The sequence below is a fragment of the Tachysurus vachellii genome, chromosome 1 (genome assembly GCF_030014155.1).
Source record: "Tachysurus vachellii isolate PV-2020 chromosome 1, HZAU_Pvac_v1, whole genome shotgun sequence".
Taxonomy (NCBI): domain Eukaryota; kingdom Metazoa; phylum Chordata; class Actinopteri; order Siluriformes; family Bagridae; genus Tachysurus; species Tachysurus vachellii.
Genome location: NC_083460.1, coordinates 19,098,427 through 19,120,928, shown reverse-complemented (window position 1 = coordinate 19,120,928; position 22,502 = coordinate 19,098,427). Strand labels below are relative to the sequence as shown.

Genomic DNA, 22,502 nt, shown 5'->3' with positions numbered 1-22,502 from the left:
GCACTTTTAAATGTGGTGGTTATTTTATTTAGGTTGACGTCCTTGACTGTTCACAGCTGTCCCATGAATCACAAGACACCGTTCAAATCTATAGCCCTATTCAGATGGAAGTAAATTTATATTAGGTCTTATAAAATAGATAATTTCCTTTTTACAGGTGCTACTCGCGCGTGCGCGCACAGAGCGGGGAGAGAGAGAGAGAGAGAGAGAGAGAGAGAGAGAGAGAATCACTGGACGCGCCTCTCTCTCTCTCTCTCTCTCTCTCTCTCTCTCTCTCTCTGCGTGTATATATCAGAGTGAGTGTGCGTGCGTGAGCCCGCGCGTGTGTATACGCGTGTGCGGTAGGAGAGAGAAAGTAGCACGAGCAGAGAAACTTAGGAATCTTTGAGCTATTTTCACTAGAGGCTGCAGCTGGACCTGGACCTGGACCTGGACCTAGACCTGGACCTGGAGCTGGCGAGGTGTTCTGAAAGGAAGCGTTGAGCTTTAACGAGGACTAACCTGCTCTTTCTAAACGATGGGATTCATCAGCGCCATCGGCGTGGTCTTCATCATCATCATCACCCTCAGTGTTTTTACTCCTGCTTTGGGTGCCAGCAGCTGTGAGTCTATTTCTGTCACGAGTTTTCAATACAATCCTAAGTATTATAACATGAATATCACGAACCCATTCATTCACTTACACAGCGCTCACTGACGTCCATCCAGATTCCGAGCGACGGATATAGGATAAATCTGTTCGCTATTGAGATAGAAATGAAGTGGCTTTAGTTAGCATTGAACACTGGTGTATTTACTACTTAAATGGATTATACGAGCTTATTGGGAGAAAATCAAATAAAAAAAAAATAAAAATAAATAAAAGACTGAGGTTATTTGATTTAAAATTAAAATTTATTGTATCTAAGTTTAATTGCGCTCCAAATCTGTTTATTTATTTTATTTTATATTTTACATTCGGCATTTTTAATCCTATATTTTAATCTTTTTGGGAAAGTCATCTGAGAGCCTCTAACTGTATTTCGACCAGGTTTGTGACTAATCCCTTATAAGAGTCTAATGTTTTATAGCCCATATTCTCTCCTGAGCTCATGCTGTAGTTTGACTGTAAAGACATTTTCACATAAACCTTCATCTTCTGTACCTGAGGACCGGACTGTTTACTCATCAAATGCAATAGTGTCAATTATTGTATGGTAATATTTCAGTAAGCCACCAGTTATATGGATGTTGAATGTATAATCTTTCCTCAGGAAAACTGCCCAGTTATACATTAATGTAGAAGGAAAGAGGAAATAATTGCATCGTCCAACGTGTTTTACGCGCTGATCGTAAATGCATGAGGTAAACAGAATAGATCTTTGTCTTTTTATGTCTCTGTCTTACTCATTGAGAGATGACTGACATTCATGCGCACATTTATGATGTCATATAATCTCATCTGTGGACACGAGAGCGCGGGAAAACGCTGGCAAAGCCGTGCGCCTGCAGCAGTAAATGGTTAGGAGCCCTGGCTGAAGTGCCAGTCAATGTGGATCTGATCTGGTTTAAGTTCTCATCGGAAGTTCGTGCGTACGCGTGTGAAAATAAATAGCGAGAGAAAACCTACTTGGTTTAAATGTATTCTTAAGCAGCCTACCATCATGTTTTATAATATTATTTGAATCCTCCCCCAACACGTGCGTTCACATGCGTGTTATCTCTCTCTCTCTCTCTCTCTCTCTCTCTCTCTCTCTCTCTCTCTCTCTCTCTCTCTGTGTGTGTGTGTTTGCCAGGCTGAGAGTTGTGGTTTTTTTTCACCAAATTTAACAACTTAGTAATTAGCTGACAAGTTGAATGAAGTGAATAATCAAATGATAAAATTCTGATGGTATTTTATTCCCACATAACTGCCGAACAGATTATACATCTATACCCAATACCTTTAACAACAGCTTTTACTATGTAGGTATTTCCACAAAGATATTTCCAAATCTATTCAGATGTTCAGATCTATTCAGATCTATTCTACTCAAACCAGATGTCATAGAGACGCCTCGTACTGTATATCTTGTCTTGGAGTATTTAGGAGTAACCAGGAGTATAGCCGGCTAATGCTGTAGCATTAGTAGTAGGGTCTCGATAAGTGAGTAATTCTACAGTAATATAAATATGAAAGTGAATGTATGAGCCATGTGAAGCAAACAGTGACGGTGTTAGACACTGACAGTCAGAAGAAGAGTAAAAAACAAACTAATTAATTAAAACTAATGACAACATGAACAAGGCGCATTTGCAGTTATTAGGTCTACACCAGGTTCCTTGCTTTTATATATTTGAGTGTTATATATGTGTTATAGTGTAGACAATTAAACGATTGCGTTTTAGATAACATAGCTGATCATGTCATTATTTATCTACAATTGCACATTTAATATTAGATGTAAATATGCTCAACTTTGATAGACATAAAAGCTGGGCTGCATAGATATTTTCAAGTGATTTTGGTCGTTGTAGTCCGACTTTGATTCCTCAACCATCTGTGTGAGAGATGTAACAAGCCATAGTCAGTATCCACAGTGTTTCTACATCTTAAAGGAAGGTGAGTGGTCATGGCTGTGATCACAACAGTCTGTGAAGCTTTCCTTGTGACTACAGTGTTCAGCACCATTGAGAGCAACAGATTTCTCTCAGCATCCCATTTTTGTTTTACGGTTTCAGAATTTAAGGCTTATTCAGAATGAAATATGTTCAGTGGTCTGTCTCTCAGATAGTGGTTTATTTTCTGGGCTTCCTGATGTTTGGGTATGTGTTGAAAATTACAGATTATATACAGCTGAGGCTAAATGTTTACATGTAACTCAGCTGAAGACATTCAAAACTGTATTAATTACTTTATAGTAATGTTTAACTTTATTTGTAAATGTCCATGTAAATAAGCTCTGGAAGGCAGAAACTTAACAAAATACAAAACTGAGAAGTGACTGAATCCTGCTCTGGAATGATCTGTCATAAATGATTTACTGTGGTGGTGGTGGTGGTGAATACATCTGTTAACAAATTTCTGCTTTTCATTAAACATTTTTCAGCTTCAAATGTTGAAACATACTACGTATGTAAATTGAATGCTAATAACTCAGTTTAAGTCCATTTTAATTCCAGGTTGAAGCACAACAAAATATGTGAAAGATGAGAGGGACAGAAAACATATGCTAAGCATTGTATGTTCGTATTCCTCTGTTTCCAGCTCTACAGGAAGCTGTATAATTTAGCTAAGCCCCACAATTTTAGACAGCAGCTCTATATTTTCATGAGTGTCTCCTGAGATACCTGAGCTGTCTTCATCTGTAATTACAGCTTTGCCTCGAACAAGTCCTGGCAAAGATCTTGAGCCCAAGACAATCAACCACTATGGAAATGAACCAAGATCAGAAGTACTTTACAGGATATATTATTCAAAATAAAATAATCTGATTCTTCCAGCCCAAATTGTTTGTCAGCAGATGGAAAAGTATTAAATCAAATGCAGTTAAATATTTCATTTTCCATGGAACATATCAAACATTTTTTTTCTTTAGGTTTTTGACAGTGTAATTGAAATATTCACAAAGAAGAGATAAAGTGAAGGTATATTAAAAAAATATGAATTGAGCATGGTCTGTGATCAAGTGGCAGATTGAGTTTCCTTTGGATGTTCAGGAGTATTTCCCATTTGCTTATTTTCTTGCTGAGTAACAATAGCAAAGCTGTCATGTCCCATGACTCCACAAGAGCAACCTGTAAAAGGTACATCAATGCTTGTCTTCTTGCCTTTACACGAACTGCAGTAACAGACAACATTAATTACTAGTGTTGATGCAGCTCTTTATTGGATTTTAAAGTGATACAATTATCATTTAATTTCACCACATGTTCTGGTATGAAGGAAGGTTCTGGCAAAAAAAAATCTGGCAGAGGTAGATGTTGTCACAGCTCCATGTCACAGCTTCAAAATTATCTGCAAGTGACACTCCTATTAGAGGTAACCGATTAAAGTAGTTATACTGTGTGTTTAATTATACTTAAAGGAAAAATGTATGACTTCTTTGACCCAATGGGCTAACCCATCTTTAGACAGCTGAACTCCTTTATGATGCTTCAGAAACTTGGGATCCCTGACTGGTTGATAGGATTCTTAAGATACAGTACCATGACATCGATACTGCACTTTTGGCAGGAACACTGGGTTTGGCCAGAGCATGACATTTATAAGCCAGTCCCTAACTCTGGTACTGTATGGTGTCTGATGATGCATACAATTTGCCAAGTTATCTGAACTTCCTGACCAACAGTTGACACTTAATTTCTGCATCATACATTGTTTCATATGTAGTTCTGCACAAACCACCTAGCATCATGTTCAACTTTCACAACGGAATGCTTGTCAAAGCTGTTCCACACCTTTAAGATTTGAGTAGTTTTCATTCTCCCAGCAGGAAACTATCAGTCTGTCATTGGTGTGAGACAATGCTTCCACAAACTCTTGGAGGTGGCCAAGTGTGAAGCTGGAGAGGATACTATCTGAACCTACATTATGAAACTATACTGCTTTAGTTGTAGAAAGGAAAATCACCATTGACCACATTAATTGAGAACCTCTGCTGGACATCTTGGGTGAATAATGCTCTGTAGACTTGGTCACAATGCACTAGGCTATGCACACATTTTTTCAATGTTGAAACCCAGCTTTGATGGGATTACAGAATGGTACCTAAACGTACCCTGTTGTCTAACATGTTTAAAATGTGTCTCATATAATTTAGTGCCTCTGGGGACAAAAATCTGTCCAGGTACCAGCAACAGATGGTACATAGTATTTTTAAGCAAGCTCCAGCATTTGAGCCAAGCAAACTTGTCTTTATCTGTTAGCAGCTCCAGTGACACCCTGTTGCCATGGCTGCTATAACTTGAAGTTCAGTCTGTAAGGTTTTGTTGCCCAGTGAATTTCCTGTTATCTCCTTAAGGGCCAGAAACAAATGTGTACAGATTTACATGCACGTTTTCAGCCCTAATGAGGCCACCATTTCTTTATAGCAGGTTCTGCAGCCATGTCTGCTGTGCAGTTCCACTTCCTGCAGCCACACAGAATCAGAGGATGGTCGTTAATAGTCATCGTTATTTCCACAGCCTGTGAGGCCTATCATTATCAACATGATGTTGAATTGTTAATCATCCAAACCCTATCAGTCCTGAATAAAGTTTAGGAACAAAGAAAACATTGATCAGCAAATATTTTTGAGATACTAAGATTAAGAAGTTAGTTAGAGTTTCCACAGAACCCACAATTTATAAATCTCCAAGTGGCTCTCCTTATAGTGCAAGGAAACAAGAAGAAAGAATCCCAAAGGAGACTGTCCAGGTCCTCTGAAATGAAAAGAAGTAAAAGATCCATTTTCATGCTCTGTTTTTTTACTCTTCATCCACTCTGTAATTGCATTCAGTAAATGTCACAAAGTGCACTTGGAATGCAGAAGTACAGACTACAGAAAACAAACAAAGTCCACTTTGTCTTTTTCTAGTTGTAGCATACATTTCTAACTCTGTGTAGGAGTTCTACTGCTACTAATAATGATATATGAGAGGGCACATCTTTCTTGACAGTACTTAATCACAGTAACAGACTGCACTGTGATGCAACTTCAGAAGAAGGGGCAGAAATGTTATTTTTACATTTTTAAACACTAAACTATATTCGGGCAAAAAAAAAACTATTGAGGAAGGGAGTTCTTAGACCTTTTATAGCTTCATGAAGGTTCTAACCACTTGCTGGGGGTGGTGCCACTGTGACAACAGGCTTGGACCCCCTTGTGGCCCCCCTAAATGTGGAATGTGAAATAATTTTTAATAAATGTGGCCCCTCTAACAATGTGGCCCCTCTAACAATACAACTGGCCTCAGCGTGGCCCCCCCAGTTGAAATGGTCTAGAACCGCCACTGGTTCTAACTCTAAAAGAAACCTGCAGCAAGCCATTAAAGGTCATAGGTGGAGTTTTTTTTTTTTATAATATTGTGTAACAAATATGCTTAAGATGGGCCTAAAAACTGTAGATTAGATGTACACCCATAAATACAATGCATTTATACAGAACCTAAAAAAGATCTAATTCAACAGAACCCTAGAGGTTTATATAAAACCACAAGGAAACTCTTTTATTTAAGAGTCTTGTGAAGATGAGTGAGGGAATAGTCTTACACGTTCTCAGTTATATCAATGTAAAAGAGAAAAATAAACATGATAATAATTATATGTCATATTTGTAAATTATATAATATTTTGATATATTCACTCTTTATTCTGACTTCACTGTCAATGGTCCTGGCTCCACATTTAAGAAATATTCTATGTCAGTGTTATTGTTGCATAAATGTTAATATGAAAAGAAGAAAACAGAAAATATTTTCTGAGAAGGAAATCTAAAATTCCCCGACCATACAGTCTTAAAAATAAGAGTCAGGGTGTATAGTTCTATGAAGAACCTTTAATGTCCATGTAAAGTTTTCATTGATAATAAAAAGGTTCTTTGTAGTGAGTAAACCTCTGTGGTTCTTCCAAGCACCTTTATTTTTAAAAGTGTTTTTTTTTTTTTTTTTAAAAGTGACACGTTACACTTACATGTTGTGATTAATCTAATATAACACATCTTCCCTACACAAGCCATTAGTCATGCTATTACTTGCATAAGCTTATTTAACAACAGATTGCATACAACAGCAGTCATCGCAGGCAGAAACTCTATTCTTGCTTTGAGAAAACCATTAGATGATACTGCAGTGTAGGTAAAGCTGAAATCTGACAGAAGTGTACTGTAATGAGTGCTGATGTATAGCTTATTTTTGTTGTTTTGTTCATTTGGAGAATGGATTAAAGTGTCTGCACTATGAAAGAATACAAGGCGTTTTAAAAAAAAAAAATCCTTTTTCTTTTATCTTTGGCCACATTTTATTCATTACATTCGTTACATTTTATTTTTTAGTACAAACATCCTGCAAAAAAACATTTTAGAAAATTAATAATATTTTAAATATAGTCAGAACTATTTAGAATTTTCGATTATAAGATCAAACTTATGATTTTTGGATATTTTTACTAATTTGACTAGTTTTCTTTGCTTTTTACTAGAAATAAAGGCTTCATATTTAAAAATTGTACACAAATTAGAAGAGGAATAAATGGGAAAAAATTATTATAAAAAGACTAATTTTGATGATATTCAAGATTTAATTGCTGAATAACATTTTTGCAGTGCATCGTGAAACTAGCATTGCCTTTATTTTTCTTTCTGTTTTAGTAGCAATCAGAGTACAGAATGGATATTTTAATATTTTAACATTCTTTTGGTTCTTGTGCTCCATCTCCAACACTGTGTTTCTACAGTAAACTAGTTAAAAAAGATAGATTGTTTGGTGGCCCAAATTATTAAGCTACAAATTCACCCATAATATTTTCCATAATATTACAAAAGTTAGGTCAAATGAACAAATGATCAGTAGAGTTAGTAAATTCTGTATTTTAAAGTACATTGCTCACTGCATCACATATTAGCTTAGCTAGCTGTCAGACAACATCCAGAAACCGAAGTTGTTTCATGTTCTAACCTGAGCTGCACATGTCAAACCATTCATTAAAGAGTAAGTCGGTTGTAATACATACTGTATATAATCTTGTTGGACTGAATGACATGAATCTATAATATTATATCACAGCAGTGTTGAATTCTCATTTCAGGGCCCCTGCAGTCATTTTCTATAATTACACGGTAATTGTAGTTCTGTAAAATAAGTGAAATGTGTATATTAATGTTTTTGTTCTAATATTGTATCAATCATTCAGTAACAACTCACTTACACAGACTTTAATGGAGGCTTATCTGAATAATGTAATAAAAAAAATCAGATATAAAAATGTGTATAAGAAAGAAAGATGTAAGTTTAGGACACAGGAGGTTGTACTTTCTGTTTTCTGATATGGCAGCCATGTACAGTATTTATTTTTATTTTTTGTCTTACTTTAAGAGATAATACAGGAACAGCTGTTTATAGCTGCTGTAAAGTAAACGATAAGAGGAAGTAACTTATTATATTATATTATATTATATTATATTATATTATATTATATTATATTATATTATATTATTATAACATTATTATATCTATGAAAAGTTAAAATTTATGATATGGCATTCAATAATACATACAAACTTTGGCAAATCTCTGTGTCATGAGTTAAATAACAGAATTCAGATCATGCATCCAGATCATGCATTTGTGTGGTACTGTAACAATCCTCCATTTGTATCTTTCTAGTGTGGATTTGTTTGTATCTTGTGCTATTCTGTATTTATTAATGAGTAACCAAGAGTCATTAAGGATGATTTCCCCCTTCAGGATTTTGAAATCGCATAAATTGAAATAAATAAATAAATAAATAAATAAATAAATAAATAAATAAAGCAAATAAAGCAACTTCAGTAATTTTTACAAATATTTCAGTAGAATTTGGGTCAGGATGTTGTGATGTCATCATGTGTGTTGAACATCTTTCACAGGGAGTAATTAGATTAGATTTGATTAGATTATAAAAATGACTGTAGATTTTTACAGTAATGTCCAGACAACCTGAAAAACATCTGCAATATGTTACATAGCATTAAATAACACATAACCATGAATATTATTTTTATACAACGGAGATGAAGAGTCTTACTCAAGGAGCCAATCAAGGATTGATGGTGCTGGGATTTGAACATATGACCACTGAGTCACCACAGCTAGCTTGATTAGCCTGCATTGATTCACAGCAATATTTAGGTGGAGTTAATTCAGTGATTGAATTACAGTAGTGTGTGCTGCTTGCTGTGTTGGTAATGACTCAGTAATTAAGGCTTGAAGTTACAGAACACAACAGTTGTGTGTTCAAATCCCAGTGATGTCATGCAGTCATGGTTGAAGAAGACCATTAACCTTCAGATTAGTTGTATCTTGTGTCAAGATACAACTAAAATGGACTGGGATATGTGTTAACTTATACACCATTAAAATATTATAGTGCTGTGCATTTGTATAGTAAAAAGTTTGTAAATTACTTTACTTTTATTTTCTTCTTTCTTTTATAAATACCCAGTTAGTTTTTTAGATGTTGCCAGTTGATTAGTGAACAATTTATAGTGAACATCATATTAGATCTCCAACCATATGGCATCATTTGAAACAATCACCATGAAACATTCAGCATGCAGATGATTAGAAAAATTAACAGGCTTAGTTTTGCTCATTAGTTGTGACTGAAATGTTGTCATATTAAAAAACTGGCTTTTCTTCTAATGTTTGAATGTATTTGTTGTGCTGCATTATTCTAAGGGACAGACTTTATATACTCAAGCAGATGTGTTTTTCTTCCTTTGCTCCAGAACTCAGGTAGATGCTGTCATGTTTAATTAACTACTAACTGCAGTATGGGTGGTTTGCTGTTTTGTCTGGATATATTTTTTACAGTCCTAATTTATCACTGGCTTAATGGAATAGAATTAATTATATTGTCCATTTTAAAAAAAAAGGTAGAGTGTGTCAATGTCCTTTATATAGTCTTCTTTTATATAGCATCTTGAATAAGTTGATATTATTGATATTATTGAGTGTTTTATAACAAGAAAGGCAAAGAAAGCAGTAAATATTATCTGAAGACTATCTTTAAATACAGTAGCTGCACTACGGTTTGCCTGGTGTCCGTTGTGCCATAGTGCACTCGAGTGAGCAGAAAGCAAACAAGTGACACAAATTTGATGTTTGTTGCTGATGGAACGAACAGGTGTTGCACTTCAGTATGAGCCATCGTCATGATCTGCTCATCTTCTGACATTTTACAGTTGGTACATGTCTAAGCAGAAAGTCCTGAAGGGATGTCAGTAAATTCCTCTTTTATTTGTATAGACAAAACTGCTTTATGGCTAGATATGTTTAGAAGAATAGGCAAAGACTGGAGTCAGGAAGAATGAGGGGAGAATTTACTACTGAGATTATTACAATCCCAACACACTACATTTCTTTCTGTCAGTGTGGCTATAACTTTATTTTCAAGTCTTTGGACCTCTTAGTATTTTTGTCAACTTGCTGTATTTGGACTGTCTGATTTTTTTTAAACACTTTCACTTTTGTCTAAATCTCCTAATTTTTCATGATTTATAAATATTAAAGCTGCACTAACAATGTAACCCAAAGCCTCTGACATAGAAAATTGCATAGGAAAGGTGATTTCTGTCTCTGTGGAGATTTCTGTCTCTGCTGTGATTCCTGTCTCTGTGGTAATTTCTGTCTCTGTGGTAATTTCTGTCTCTGTGGTGATACTTGTCTCTGTGGTGATTTCTGTCTCTGCTGTGATTCCTGTGTCTGTGGTAATTTCTGACTCTGTGGTGATTCCTGTCTCTGTGGTGATTCCTCAGAGTACTCTGGTTTCCTCCTACAATCCAAATACATGTATTGTAGGCTAATTGGCATCTCTGCAGATTCTAATGGTGCAGAAACAAGGCGTGTTACATTAACCAGGAACTTACCGTCCCCTACTGCTGAGCCAAGCATTTCCTAGGAATCTTCTCATGGAGGTTGAAGAGCTGGGGAGCGCTCCTGATCATTTTTAGCTTGCTAACAGGTTCCTTGCCTTGCAGCCGCTCTTAGATGCACTGTTCTTGGTGCTGGAGTGACATAATTGCTCCTCCACAAAACCTCCTCCACTTTTCAACAGAACAGATGGAAACCTTTTTTGCTTCACTGATTTTAGCAGCAAATGTGAAGCAAAAAGCTAAGAAATATATATATTTTTGAACAGTGGAATAATAGAAGTTGCTGATAGACTTGGACCATGAGACTTTATCAGGATAAAAAAACAGTGTGTGGGCGATAAAGAAAAGATTTCTTCTTTCTCCAGTTTGATGATTGACACTCAGCAAAGCAATTAATTTATTTCCCATGATCAGAAATAAACAGCTCTCCATAGTTGTTCTGAAAGTTGGTCATTAATAGATTTTATTCAGGTAAAACATCCTGATTAAATTTTACAAATACATGCTCAGATGTATTATATTGAAAGTTTGCCCTACAATTTAATCATCTTATTGATTGATACTTGATGCGAAGATTAGCTACAAAACTGCAGCAGTGAGAAGAGTAGTGATCACCTGCTGCCAAAGTTTATTGCTTTAATCAAGGCCAGCCAGCATTGGCATTGAGGCTGGAACAATGCGAGATGAAATTTCATCATGAGACAATTAGCAATGAAATCTATTGTACTTAAGTTTTTTAAATAGTAAAATTTTAATTTGTAGCTCTGCAAATTTAAAGAAATGGCGCTTTCACAATCTTGGCTTGGCTAAAGGTTAAAAATGGTTATCTTTTAGCATATTGTGTATTTTTCAGAAAATAAATTTCAGCTTCTTTTCCGTTCTCAGCTCCATCAGGTACTATAGTTTCCCACATGTACTTGAAACACTGGCAGCTTTCCACAAAATAATTCTGTGTAGATTTTTCATAGACAACTATGTGAAACCAACTATCAAGGATTTCACCTCAACACGTTTCTCACCAGGTTCCTTCTCCTTGCTGATGAGACCTTTTCTAACAAAATGATAAATTTTTGCTTTAGAAAATGAACCTTCAGCTTTCATTTATACATATTTAATCATTCTCTTAGCACCTTATCCTTCACTTTGGTGCTCTGAAAAAGAAACAATGTGATTCATAAGAGCAATAAAGATGAATTGGCTTGCAGCTCTTATAGAGTTTGCCAGAGCGACTTACAAAACCTACTAATGTTAGATCAATAGGTCAGAATCAGAAGCTGCTTTCATGTAGAAATCACAGAAATCGTACTCGATTGAGGAGCACAATAATCAGTCAGAGTCCGTCCACAGGTTGAACATTTGGATCAATCCAGAATTGATTCAACTCTTTCAAGTAAACCAAAAATGCCATGTATTTTGTGCTCCAGGTGACATTTTACTTTAGATATCAAACAGGGCTTTAGTGCTGCAGAAATCAGACTTAATCAAAGAACAAAATAAAAAGAAACAATTACATATTGGATGTGACCCACAAAATATGATCAATTTGCTATTTCTAAAATGATCTAGTCACTTTTTTGTTGACGCTCAAGTGATTATTATGATTTTTATGCAGGCTTTGGTTAAGTTGTATTTCATTTTTTCTGTCATCATATTTTGGTACAATTAATGACAGACAGATTCTTAGTAATTTTTTTTCTTTTTGTTTTTGTTTTTTTTTACATGAAATGAGTAAACAAATCAGTGCAAATAAATGAAAAATACAAAATTTCGCCCTCATTTGAAGAATACTAATAGAGCTTATAACTTATAGTTAGAAGTACAGCATGAATAAAAGACAGACAGAAAGGTGTTGACAGTAAGCTGCCTCCCCACACACAAAGTAGGAAATGCCCTACAGACATGTGCTAACCCACTTCACATCTCTGATCATCAACTGGTATCCTTCACCATCACTCTCCCAATCCTACCTAAACCAACTTTCAACATCTCTCTCTTTCCCATTGTAACCTCCACTCTATCTCCTCTTTTTCTGTAGCTTCTTGCACTCTTTCATCCCTTCACTACCCTTGGACTCAGCCACAGACACTTTTCTCTCCTCTCCTTCCTCAACCATGGACAATCTCTGTTCTCTGTCCACTAAACCCAAGACGACTTCTTGTTCTGCTCCCTGGCAATCAGATGTGTTGTGCAGCAATTCAATAGAAGTAAGATCATCAGAGAGAAAGTGGAAGAAATCACAAATTCAAATCACAACTTGACCCTACGCTCCTGACCAAGCTGTCTTCACTCTACTTCTGCTAAGACTTCCTTCTACAAGAAAAAACTTGAAGCTCTTTCACAAGACCCTTGTCAACTCTACAACATCTTCTCTTCACAACCCCCTGGCTCCACTTGCTTCATCCTCCGTGACTGCAGAAGACTGATTATTTTTACATTGAGAAGATTGGGAAAATCTGCAGGATCTTCACTTCGACCCTGACCGCACCTACATCTCACAGTCAGGATTCCCCTACTCCTTCATTGTACATTTCTCAACCGTATCAGCAGAAGAGATTTCACAACTCATCTGGGCCTGTAATCCTTCCACCTGCCCATTGGATCCACTCCCTTCCACTATGCTTCAAACAATCTTGCAAGACCTTCTGTTCTTCATCACCATGATCACCAATGGATCCCTAACCTCTGGTCATGTACCAACTACCTTCAAGAGAGCAAGAGTTATTATAAGAGGTATCCTGAAGAAACCTGCTCTGGATCATCAGTAACTACAGACCGGTATCACTTCTCTCTTTTCTTTCAAAGATTCTTGAACACATTGTCTATAATCAACTTTCTGTCTATTTGTCACAGAACAACCTCCAAGATCCCAACCAGTCTGGCTTTAAAGCAGCACATTTGACAGAGACAGCCCTTTTTGATGTCTCTGAGAAACTGCATGCTGCTAGATCAGCCAAGCTTCATCTGTCCTCATCCTCCTTAACCTTTCAGCAGCACTTGATACAGTCATTCACAAGACTCTCTTTTCCACCCTAAGGAGTCTTGAAATTGGTGGATCAGCATGGGAATTTGCTTCCTACCTGAAAGGTCACTCATATCATGTTACATATAGAGATGTGACATCTGTTCCATGCAGACTCTCCACTGGTGTACCACAGGGCTCAGTACTTGGTCCTCTAATTTTCTTTCAGTATACCCACTCTCCTGTTAAAGTTATTTCCTCACATGGGTTCTCTTACCATGCTAATGGGTTCTCTACTATGCTATTGACACCCAGCTAATATCCTCCATCCCTCCCTCAGTTGCCATGGCTTCTGTTCGGTTCTCAGCATGTCTGGTGGACATTTCACCATGGATAATCTCTCATCAGTTAAAACTCAATTCCAGCAGAACTCATCCCTGTATTGTATCTCCTCCAACAAAACATTTTATTGAATCATTGGATGTTTGGTTATTTACTATTTCCTTCTGAGCACTTAAACATTCATTACAAGGAACTGAGGACAGAAAATATCATTTGCTATTATTTGGATTCTCATTTTTTCCCTGACATTCTTGTGCATTATATTTGAAGAGTACATTTTGAGTTAACAATGCTGACACGTTTGCTTTGTACAAATGAGCATTCACAGTGAAAATTTGTTTGTGATTCCACTTAAGTATTGACATTTGAGTTTTGTATAAACTAATTGCTTTAGAAGGAACTTATTGAATTGGAAATATTTTCATTTAGTTTATTTTGAGTTTTTATATTTTTTGGTTGAAAGCCAATCTCAAAGCTGATGTATATTTACGTTTAAACTTGCATTTCTTTTGCTTGCACTTTGTTCTATATATAGTGCCATTAAAATTTTTAGATCCTAGAACTGTTAGATCCTAGAAATAAAAGCGTCTTGCTTTATATAAGGAAGTGAATTTAAATCATATTTGCTTGTGTGTGACCTGTCTTATGGACTCTTACGTCTTCTGATTGGATTTAATTGGGTTAACAGTCTTCTGTAGTAATCATTGAATTTTAGTGAGTTATCGTTTTATCTGTGGGTTAAAAACCAACTAAGGGGGTTACAAAAACCTACGTCTTCCTAAAACACTTGAACTAGCAGGTGTTCCCTTGTTTCTTATATGTAAAAAAAAAAATACAAAAAACTGAACAATTTTGAGTATCTGGTATCCTGCCTGTAACCTAGTGAACCACTTATTAAAAGCACTTTTTTACATCACTCTGAATAAGGATGTCTGCCAAATGCCATAAATGTAAATGTGTAAAAGAGAAGAGAAGAGAAGAGAAGAGAAGAGAAGAAAAGAGAAGAGAAATCCATTCATATGCTCCATTCTTGTATCTGTCTATATAACATTTCCACTGCTTTCCATCCAGACATTACCTTGAATTCTGATGACATGTAGGTACTATTTTCTTTGTGATCTTTGTCCATGTTCCAAGTAAAACTAGCCAGGGTCCAGACCACAGCTGAGCTCATCGTCATTATCATATCAAAAGAAACCAGCAAAACAACATTACTGTGCAGGCTCCAATTTCCTTCAAGCCATCTTCCTTCCTTCCAGTTTCCCATATCTGTGATTTAGTTCCCTTCTTCCCTTTTCTCTTTAGAATATTTCTAATGATGTATAAAAAAGGAAAAAATGCAGTTTTCTCTCAGAAATCGAACTCTATCTGTGCTCTCAACTCTAAATAATAATGCATTTAGCTCCAGTCTAATTTGTCATAATTTAATAAAAAACAACCTCCAGCTCTTTACACTTTTTGGCTGTATCATGTTAGTGAGGTTTTAAAAACAAGGAGGATGGCTGGTAAGGAGGGGTTCAAGGGTCCTACACTGATGAGGCTTGAGCCAAGGATCACAGATAAAGATCAAAAGAGGCAGACAAAGATTCTACACAGATTAAAATAGAATGGAGGACAACAAAATCCTCCTGGGTTTTAATGAGGGGAAATTAAATCAGATGCAAACTAAAGCCCAAACACAACATCCTTTAAAAAGAAACATCGCACTTTTCTCTCACTATCTAACAATGTGTTCATCAACCAGAGGTTAATGCAGCATATTTTCTAAACAGAAATGCTTTTAGCATTCATCAATTCACAGATATGTCACAGATTCTTATATAGGTTCCTTTAAAATGACTCTTTTTAGAATGAAATATGTTCATTACTGTAAGTTAAATTCAACCCCATACACTGAGTATGAATTCATTTGGCATTTGTAATAATATGACCTGAACAAATGGATTGATCTTCACACATCTCATAGCCTTGCTTTTCGCTGTCCGAATGCATGTTGGTTTATGTTGGTTTACAAAACCACTAAAACTAAATGGCCCTCTTTCATTTTTAACAGCCTTTTGGATATCATATTACCAAAAAGCTTCTGAATGCACAGGAGCACAATTGATTGACAAGCTGATTGGTGGAAACTCAATAATCACACCTTAGTCTGTCATTAATGCTCCTAATCACAGTGATCATGGCAACCTATCAGCTGCATGAACGATCGTAGGAGGTCTAAACAAGCTCAGAGCTGTCTGGCTGAAACAACCGTCATGTCCATTGATTCGGGTAGATTGTGTGAAGTGTGTATTGTAGAGATTGCACACATCCTGTCTTGCTGTCTAATCTTATTTTATCTGTAACACCTATCTTACTTTCCTTACACTTTTCTATGACTTTTCCCATTCACAATTGTTTTCTATCCCAATTTCTAGCATCATCTTGTATCTGTTCACTCTCTTTTTGTTCTCTCAAGTGTTCGTGGTGGCAGCTTTTGTACTCTGTTCGATAGGGCATTGGGTATGTAAAGGAGTGGGGCAATAATAGCTGACCTTTAGAATAATGATGGTGTTGGCAGGTCAGAAGCGAAGGGCCCTTCATCAGCAGCCTCATCTAAACACTCAGAGACTTCGATTCACCTTTAATACAGACTCCTTGTGGGTCTCTACACACAGTTGCTTAACTTTAGAAAAAGTTAGTTAGTTAGTTAGTTAGTTAGTTAGTTAGTTAGTTAGTTAAACCCAGATAAAAAAACTCAATGATTTAGCATTTTTTGCCAGTAAGGTATTAGTATAATTATCTTATATTGTGATTTATAATCACTCACTCACTCACTCACTCACTCATTTTCTACCACTTATCCGAACTACCTCGGGTCACGGGGAGCCTGTGCATATCGCAGGCGTAAATTGGGCATCAAGGCAGGATACTCCCTGGACGGAGTGCCAACCCATCGCAGGGCACACACACTCTCATTCACTCACGCAATTACACACTACGGACAATTTTCCAGAGATGCAAATCAACCTACCATGCATGTCTTTGGACTGGGGGAGGAAACCGGAGTACCCGGAGGAAACCCCCGAGGCACGGGGAGAACATGCAAACTCCACACACACAAGGTGGACGCGGGAATCGAACCCCCAACCCTGGAGGTGTGAGGCGGACTTGCTAACCACTAAGCCACCGTGCCCCCGATTTATAATCAGTATAAATGAAATACTTTCCCACCAAAAGTTATAAAATGAGTCTGGACACCATTTGGCTTTCAGTTTGAGACATTTTACTTCTGTTCAGATAACAATTAACTGGTTGAATATAAATATAAATATTATATATACTTACATGAATATGACTAAGCACTTGGGGCATCTGAGATAGCATATGGGATTGATATCATTTAATTGCTAGATATACACCAACATATTGCCCACTAACTGTACAAGTACTTAGATTTATTTTGGACACATTTATTGAAAACACTGTTGTATTGACATCATTAGAATAGTCTAATGTGTGGTCACTTTTTGGTGCTTGGAGTTTAGTGTACACTTTGAGAACTATTGTTTGTTAGTGTAGACAGTGTGATATTGTGTTCCTATCTCTGTTTGATGATCCTTGGAGAAAACAACACTTTGAGGAAATTTGTCTCATGTCTTTGCTTTTGATAATTAAATCTAGCCTGGCTTTTTATATTATCTACTCTATCGCCTCTCTTAAGGCCAGAAACTCCCTCGGGAAATTAGATTTGTTTACTAAAAGATCCTGTAACAAAGATTTCTAGAAGTGACAACAATTATGATCAGTTATTAGAGAGCTAGGGTTCTGGGTTTAATAATTTTCTTCTGTACGAACAATGATAAGATAACAATTTATGGCCTTGATATTAAGACATTGCTTCAGTAGGACAATAATTTTATACTGTACTGTATTAAAACATAAAGCTTTAACCCTTGTGAGCTTGATTTAAAACAGGGGTAACCAAGTCTGGTGAAAGTAGGCCAGATTAGACTTGGTTTAAAAAACCTCTAGGGCTGGTGACATAAAGACTCATACTGTACATATGTCTATCATGGTATATTGGAGTTAAAATTAGATCATTATTATGTTGAATAATTATAGTTATGAGGAACTTGCTATGTTTAAAAATGTCTGTAAATTTTATATTAATCCCAATGACAATGTAACATCACAATACACATTCAGCCAAAGTCATCTTCGTTTCATGTGTGTTGAACAAGTTATCATAGAAAGTACATGTCTTCACTTAAATGATGAATCATGTGTTTGCAGTTTCATTCAAAATCTCACCAAATAAAAGCTGCAGCAAAATCAAGGATGTCCTCAACAATTACAAAGAAATGTGACCTACTATACTGACTAATGCACACTAACTTTGGGCCAGTTATTATCTGTCCTTGGCCTTGGGGCCAGAATCTAAACCTCCTTGATTTAAACGGTATTATATATCAAATAACATCATTTGGTCATTTCTGTGTAATGACTGTGTAATGACTGTGTGTATAATGACTGTGTGTGTAATGACTGTGTGTGTAATGACTGTGTGTATAATGACTGTGTGTGTAATGACTGTGTGTGCAATGACTGTGTATAATGACTGTGTGTAATGACTGTGTGTAATGACTGTGTGTGTAATGACTGTGTGTGTAATGACTGTGTGTAATGACTGTGTGTATAATGACTGTGTGTGTAATGACTTTGTGTGTAATGACTGTGTGTTTAATAACTGTGTGTAATGATTGTGTGTATAATGACTGTGGGTGTAATGACTGTGTATAATGACTGTGTGTGTAATGACTGTGTGTATAATGTCTGTGTGTGTAATGACTGTGTGTAATGACTGTGTGTGTAATGACTGTGTGTAATGACTGTGTGTGTATAATGACTGAGTGTGTATAATGACTGAGTATAATGACTGTGTGTGTAATGACTGTGTGTAATGACTGTGTGTGTATAATGACTGAGTGTGTATAATGACTGAGTATTATACAGTGACAGTGTATGTATGATAATGTGTATGATAATGTATGATAAAAGTGTATGATAATGACAGTGTGTGTAATGAGTGTGTGTATTACTGTGTGTGTAATGACTGTGTGTGTATAATGACTGAGTGTGTATAATGACTGTGTAATGATTGTGTGTAATGACTGTGTGTGTGTAATGACTGTGTATAATGACTGTGTGTGTAATGATTGTGTGTGTAACGACTGTGTGTATAATGACTGTGTGTGTAATGACTGTGTGTGCAATGACTGTGTATAATGACTGTGTGTAATGACTGTGTGTAATGACTGTGTGTGTAATGACTGTGTGTGTAATGACTGTGTGTAATGACTGTGTGTATAATGACTGTGTGTGTAATGACTTTGTGTGTAATGACTGTGTGTTTAATAACTGTGTGTAATGATTGTGTGTATAATGACTGTGGGTGTAATGACTGTGTATAATGACTGTGTGTGTAATGACTGTGTGTGTAATGACTGTGTGTATAATGTCTGTGTGTGTAATGACTGTGTGTAATGACTGTGTGTGTAATGACTGTGTGTAATGACTGTGTGTGTATAATGACTGAGTGTGTATAATGACTGAGTATAATGACTGTGTGTGTAATGACTGTGTGTAATGACTGTGTGTGTATAATGACTGAGTGTGTATAATGACTGAGTATTATACAGTGACAGTGTATGTATGATAATGTGTATGATAATGTATGATAAAAGTGTATGATAATGACAGTGTGTGTAATGAGTGTGTGTATTACTGTGTGTGTAATGACTGTGTGTGTATAATGACTGAGTGTGTATAATGACTGTGTAATGATTGTGTGTAATGACTGTGTGTGTGTAATGACTGTGTATAATGACTGTGTGTGTAATGATTGTGTGTGTAACGACTGTGTGTATAACGACTGTGTGTATAATGACTGTGTGTGTAATGACTGTGTGTATAATGACTGTGTGTGTAATGACTGTGTGTAATGACTGTGAGTGTAATGACTGTGTGTAATGACTGTATGTGTAATGACTGTGTGTATTGACTGTGTGTAATGACTGTGTGTAAGACTGTGTGTAATGACTGTGTGTAATGACTGTGTGTAATGACTGTGTGTAATTACTGTGTGTAATGACTGTGTGTATAATGACTGTGTGTGTAATGACTGTGTGTGTAATGACTGTGTGTAATGACTGTGTGTAATGACTGTGTGTGTATTGACTGTGTGTGTAATGACTGTGTGTGTAATGACTGTGTGTGTATTGACTGTGTGTGTGTATTGACTGTGTAATAACTGTGTGTAATGACTGTGTGTAATGACTGTGTGTATATTGACTGTGTGTGTATTGACTGTGTGTGCGTTTTCACTATGTACTATCAAAATATAAAGTGCCGATTCTGAAATAAAAAAAACAAGCAAGAACATTAGATTGCTCCCTGGACAAAGCTAATAGCTCCCAAACCTGCTGTTCTTTCTGGTGTTTTTTATTTATTTATTTATTTTGTGCATTATGAGCATATTTATTTTAGTTCCAGGTTTTAATATGAACAGTCTGCACAAACAAGGTTCATTAGAGACGTTCAGCACTGAATGCTAAAATAAAATGCTGAGGGTGAAACAGAGGAGTGTACGATTGCTTGTACACAGACATCACTTTCCTTATGCAAGCATGTAGAACCTATGTACACCTAGCACATTTTATTACACAACAAACTATCAGCACAAACAGGCAATCTCTGTGCTCGTCTGAATAAATCACAGGAATTCAGTAGTTATAGCTGCAGAATTTCAGATGATATTATTGGTCACATGACCAAGCTGATAGATTGGTGGGGAGCCTGAAAACAAACCGAGCCAGGATTCAAGACAGTTACTTTTTGACAAATATATATTTCAAAATCATTAAATCATTCACAGTCAGCCTTCTGTCTGTATTGAACTTTTTTACCTGTACGAAGACAGACTGGGAGTCTCAAGTCAAGTCAAGAAGCTTTTATTGTAATTTCATCCATATATAGCTGTTACAGTACACAGTGAAATGAGACAACGTTTCTCCAGGATCATGGTGCTACATACAGTAAAACAAAGACAGGGCTAAGGACTTAGTAAGTTAGCCACATAAAGTGCATCTGTGCAACCTGGTGCAAACAGTGCAGGACAAGACAAACAAGACACACAAGACAGTGCAGCACAAGACAAACAAGACAGACAAGTTCGATCTGTGCATTACTGCACAGTCGTAAGTCAGCCATGAGGGGCTCCAATGTTCAGTGTGGTGGTGCTGGAGATGATGTTCCCGATCCAGACTAACTGAGGATCCAGTTGCAGAGGGAGGTGTTCAGTTCCAGCAGGCTCAGCTTCCCAATCAGGTGCTGAGGGATGATTGTACTGAATGCTGAACTAAAGTCTATGAACAGCATTCATACATAAGTGTCTTTATTGTCCAGGTGGGTGAGGGCTAAATGAAGGGCTGTAACAATGGCATTGTCTGTGGAGCGGTTTGGACGAAACACGAACTGTAGGGGGTCCAGTGAGGGTGATAACTGGGTCTTGATGTGCCTTATGATGAGCTTCACGAAGCACTTCATAACTATGGGTGTGAGTGCAATGGGAAGATAGTCATTGAGGCAGGACACTGTGTTTTGTATATTCTGTATATATATTCTGATATTTTGTTCTGTAATCTAAACTGAATCAGGACTCTGTTATCTTTCAGTGTGAGACGTGCGTTTTTAACTCTGTTGATAATCTTACACTGAATTTAATGGTCGAAGACAAACACCTTTAAATTTGAGATGATTATGAACAAACATTTGGAGAAGAAATGGGTTTAATATCAACATTTATTTTGATAAAAAGAGTTAACTTATAAAGCTCTTACTTTCACTGATAGACAAAATAAATCAAATAACATCAAATAAATAACCCCACTGGGGTAGACTCCAGGATCCCCACAACCCCATGAAGGATAAATGGATGGATGGATGGATTGATAGATGGATAGGATTAGAGATAAGTTGCTAGTCTATAGATGATCTTTTAAATATCAACTAATAGATAGATAGATAGATAGATAGATAGATAGATAGATAGATAGATAGATAGATAGATAGATATGCTCAATGCTGTAAATATAGCACACACCGACCTGCTACAGTATACACACATATGACACACATCTGGCTTAATGTAGAGTGGTGTATGTTATGCAGATTAGCTTGCACCGTTAACAAAAGCAGGATGTATGAGAAAATCACGAGCACACAGCACTGGTTTTTATGGTTTAAACTAGGTTTCCAGGTTTAATTCAGTTATCTAACTAACTGGTCCTGAAGACTTTTTTGCATCACGTTCGCTAGCACTTATTAGCCCATAATAAAACTTCTGATAACTAAAACATGTCATGCTTCATTCACTCCAATGAAATTCTGCACACTATAATTTACAGTTTATAACAGTTTATAACTCACCTAAACATTCATTACATCACATTTTATTCTTTAATCTGTAAAAAAAAATTCTATTAATTTTCTTATTTAGCTTTTAAATTTAATTTATTCATATGCACAGTCTAAGGAGTAGAGGCCAGGTTTTTATTTCTTGGATTTATACTTCTTTATATAGCTTATGT

At 36.3% G+C, this 22,502-nt stretch overlaps 1 protein-coding gene across 1 annotated transcript in view; it reads left to right on the top strand.

Moving 5' to 3' along the window:
• The first annotated feature begins 289 nt into the window (after positions 1-289).
• Positions 290-22,502, top strand: part of cntnap5l (contactin associated protein family member 5 like) — a 107,778-nt gene continuing 85,565 nt past the window's right edge. The window contains exon 1 of the mRNA XM_060876136.1: positions 290-602. Coding sequence (XP_060732119.1) covers positions 518-602 — 85 coding nt within the window. The 5' untranslated portion in view covers positions 290-517. The remainder of the gene's footprint in view (positions 603-22,502) is intronic.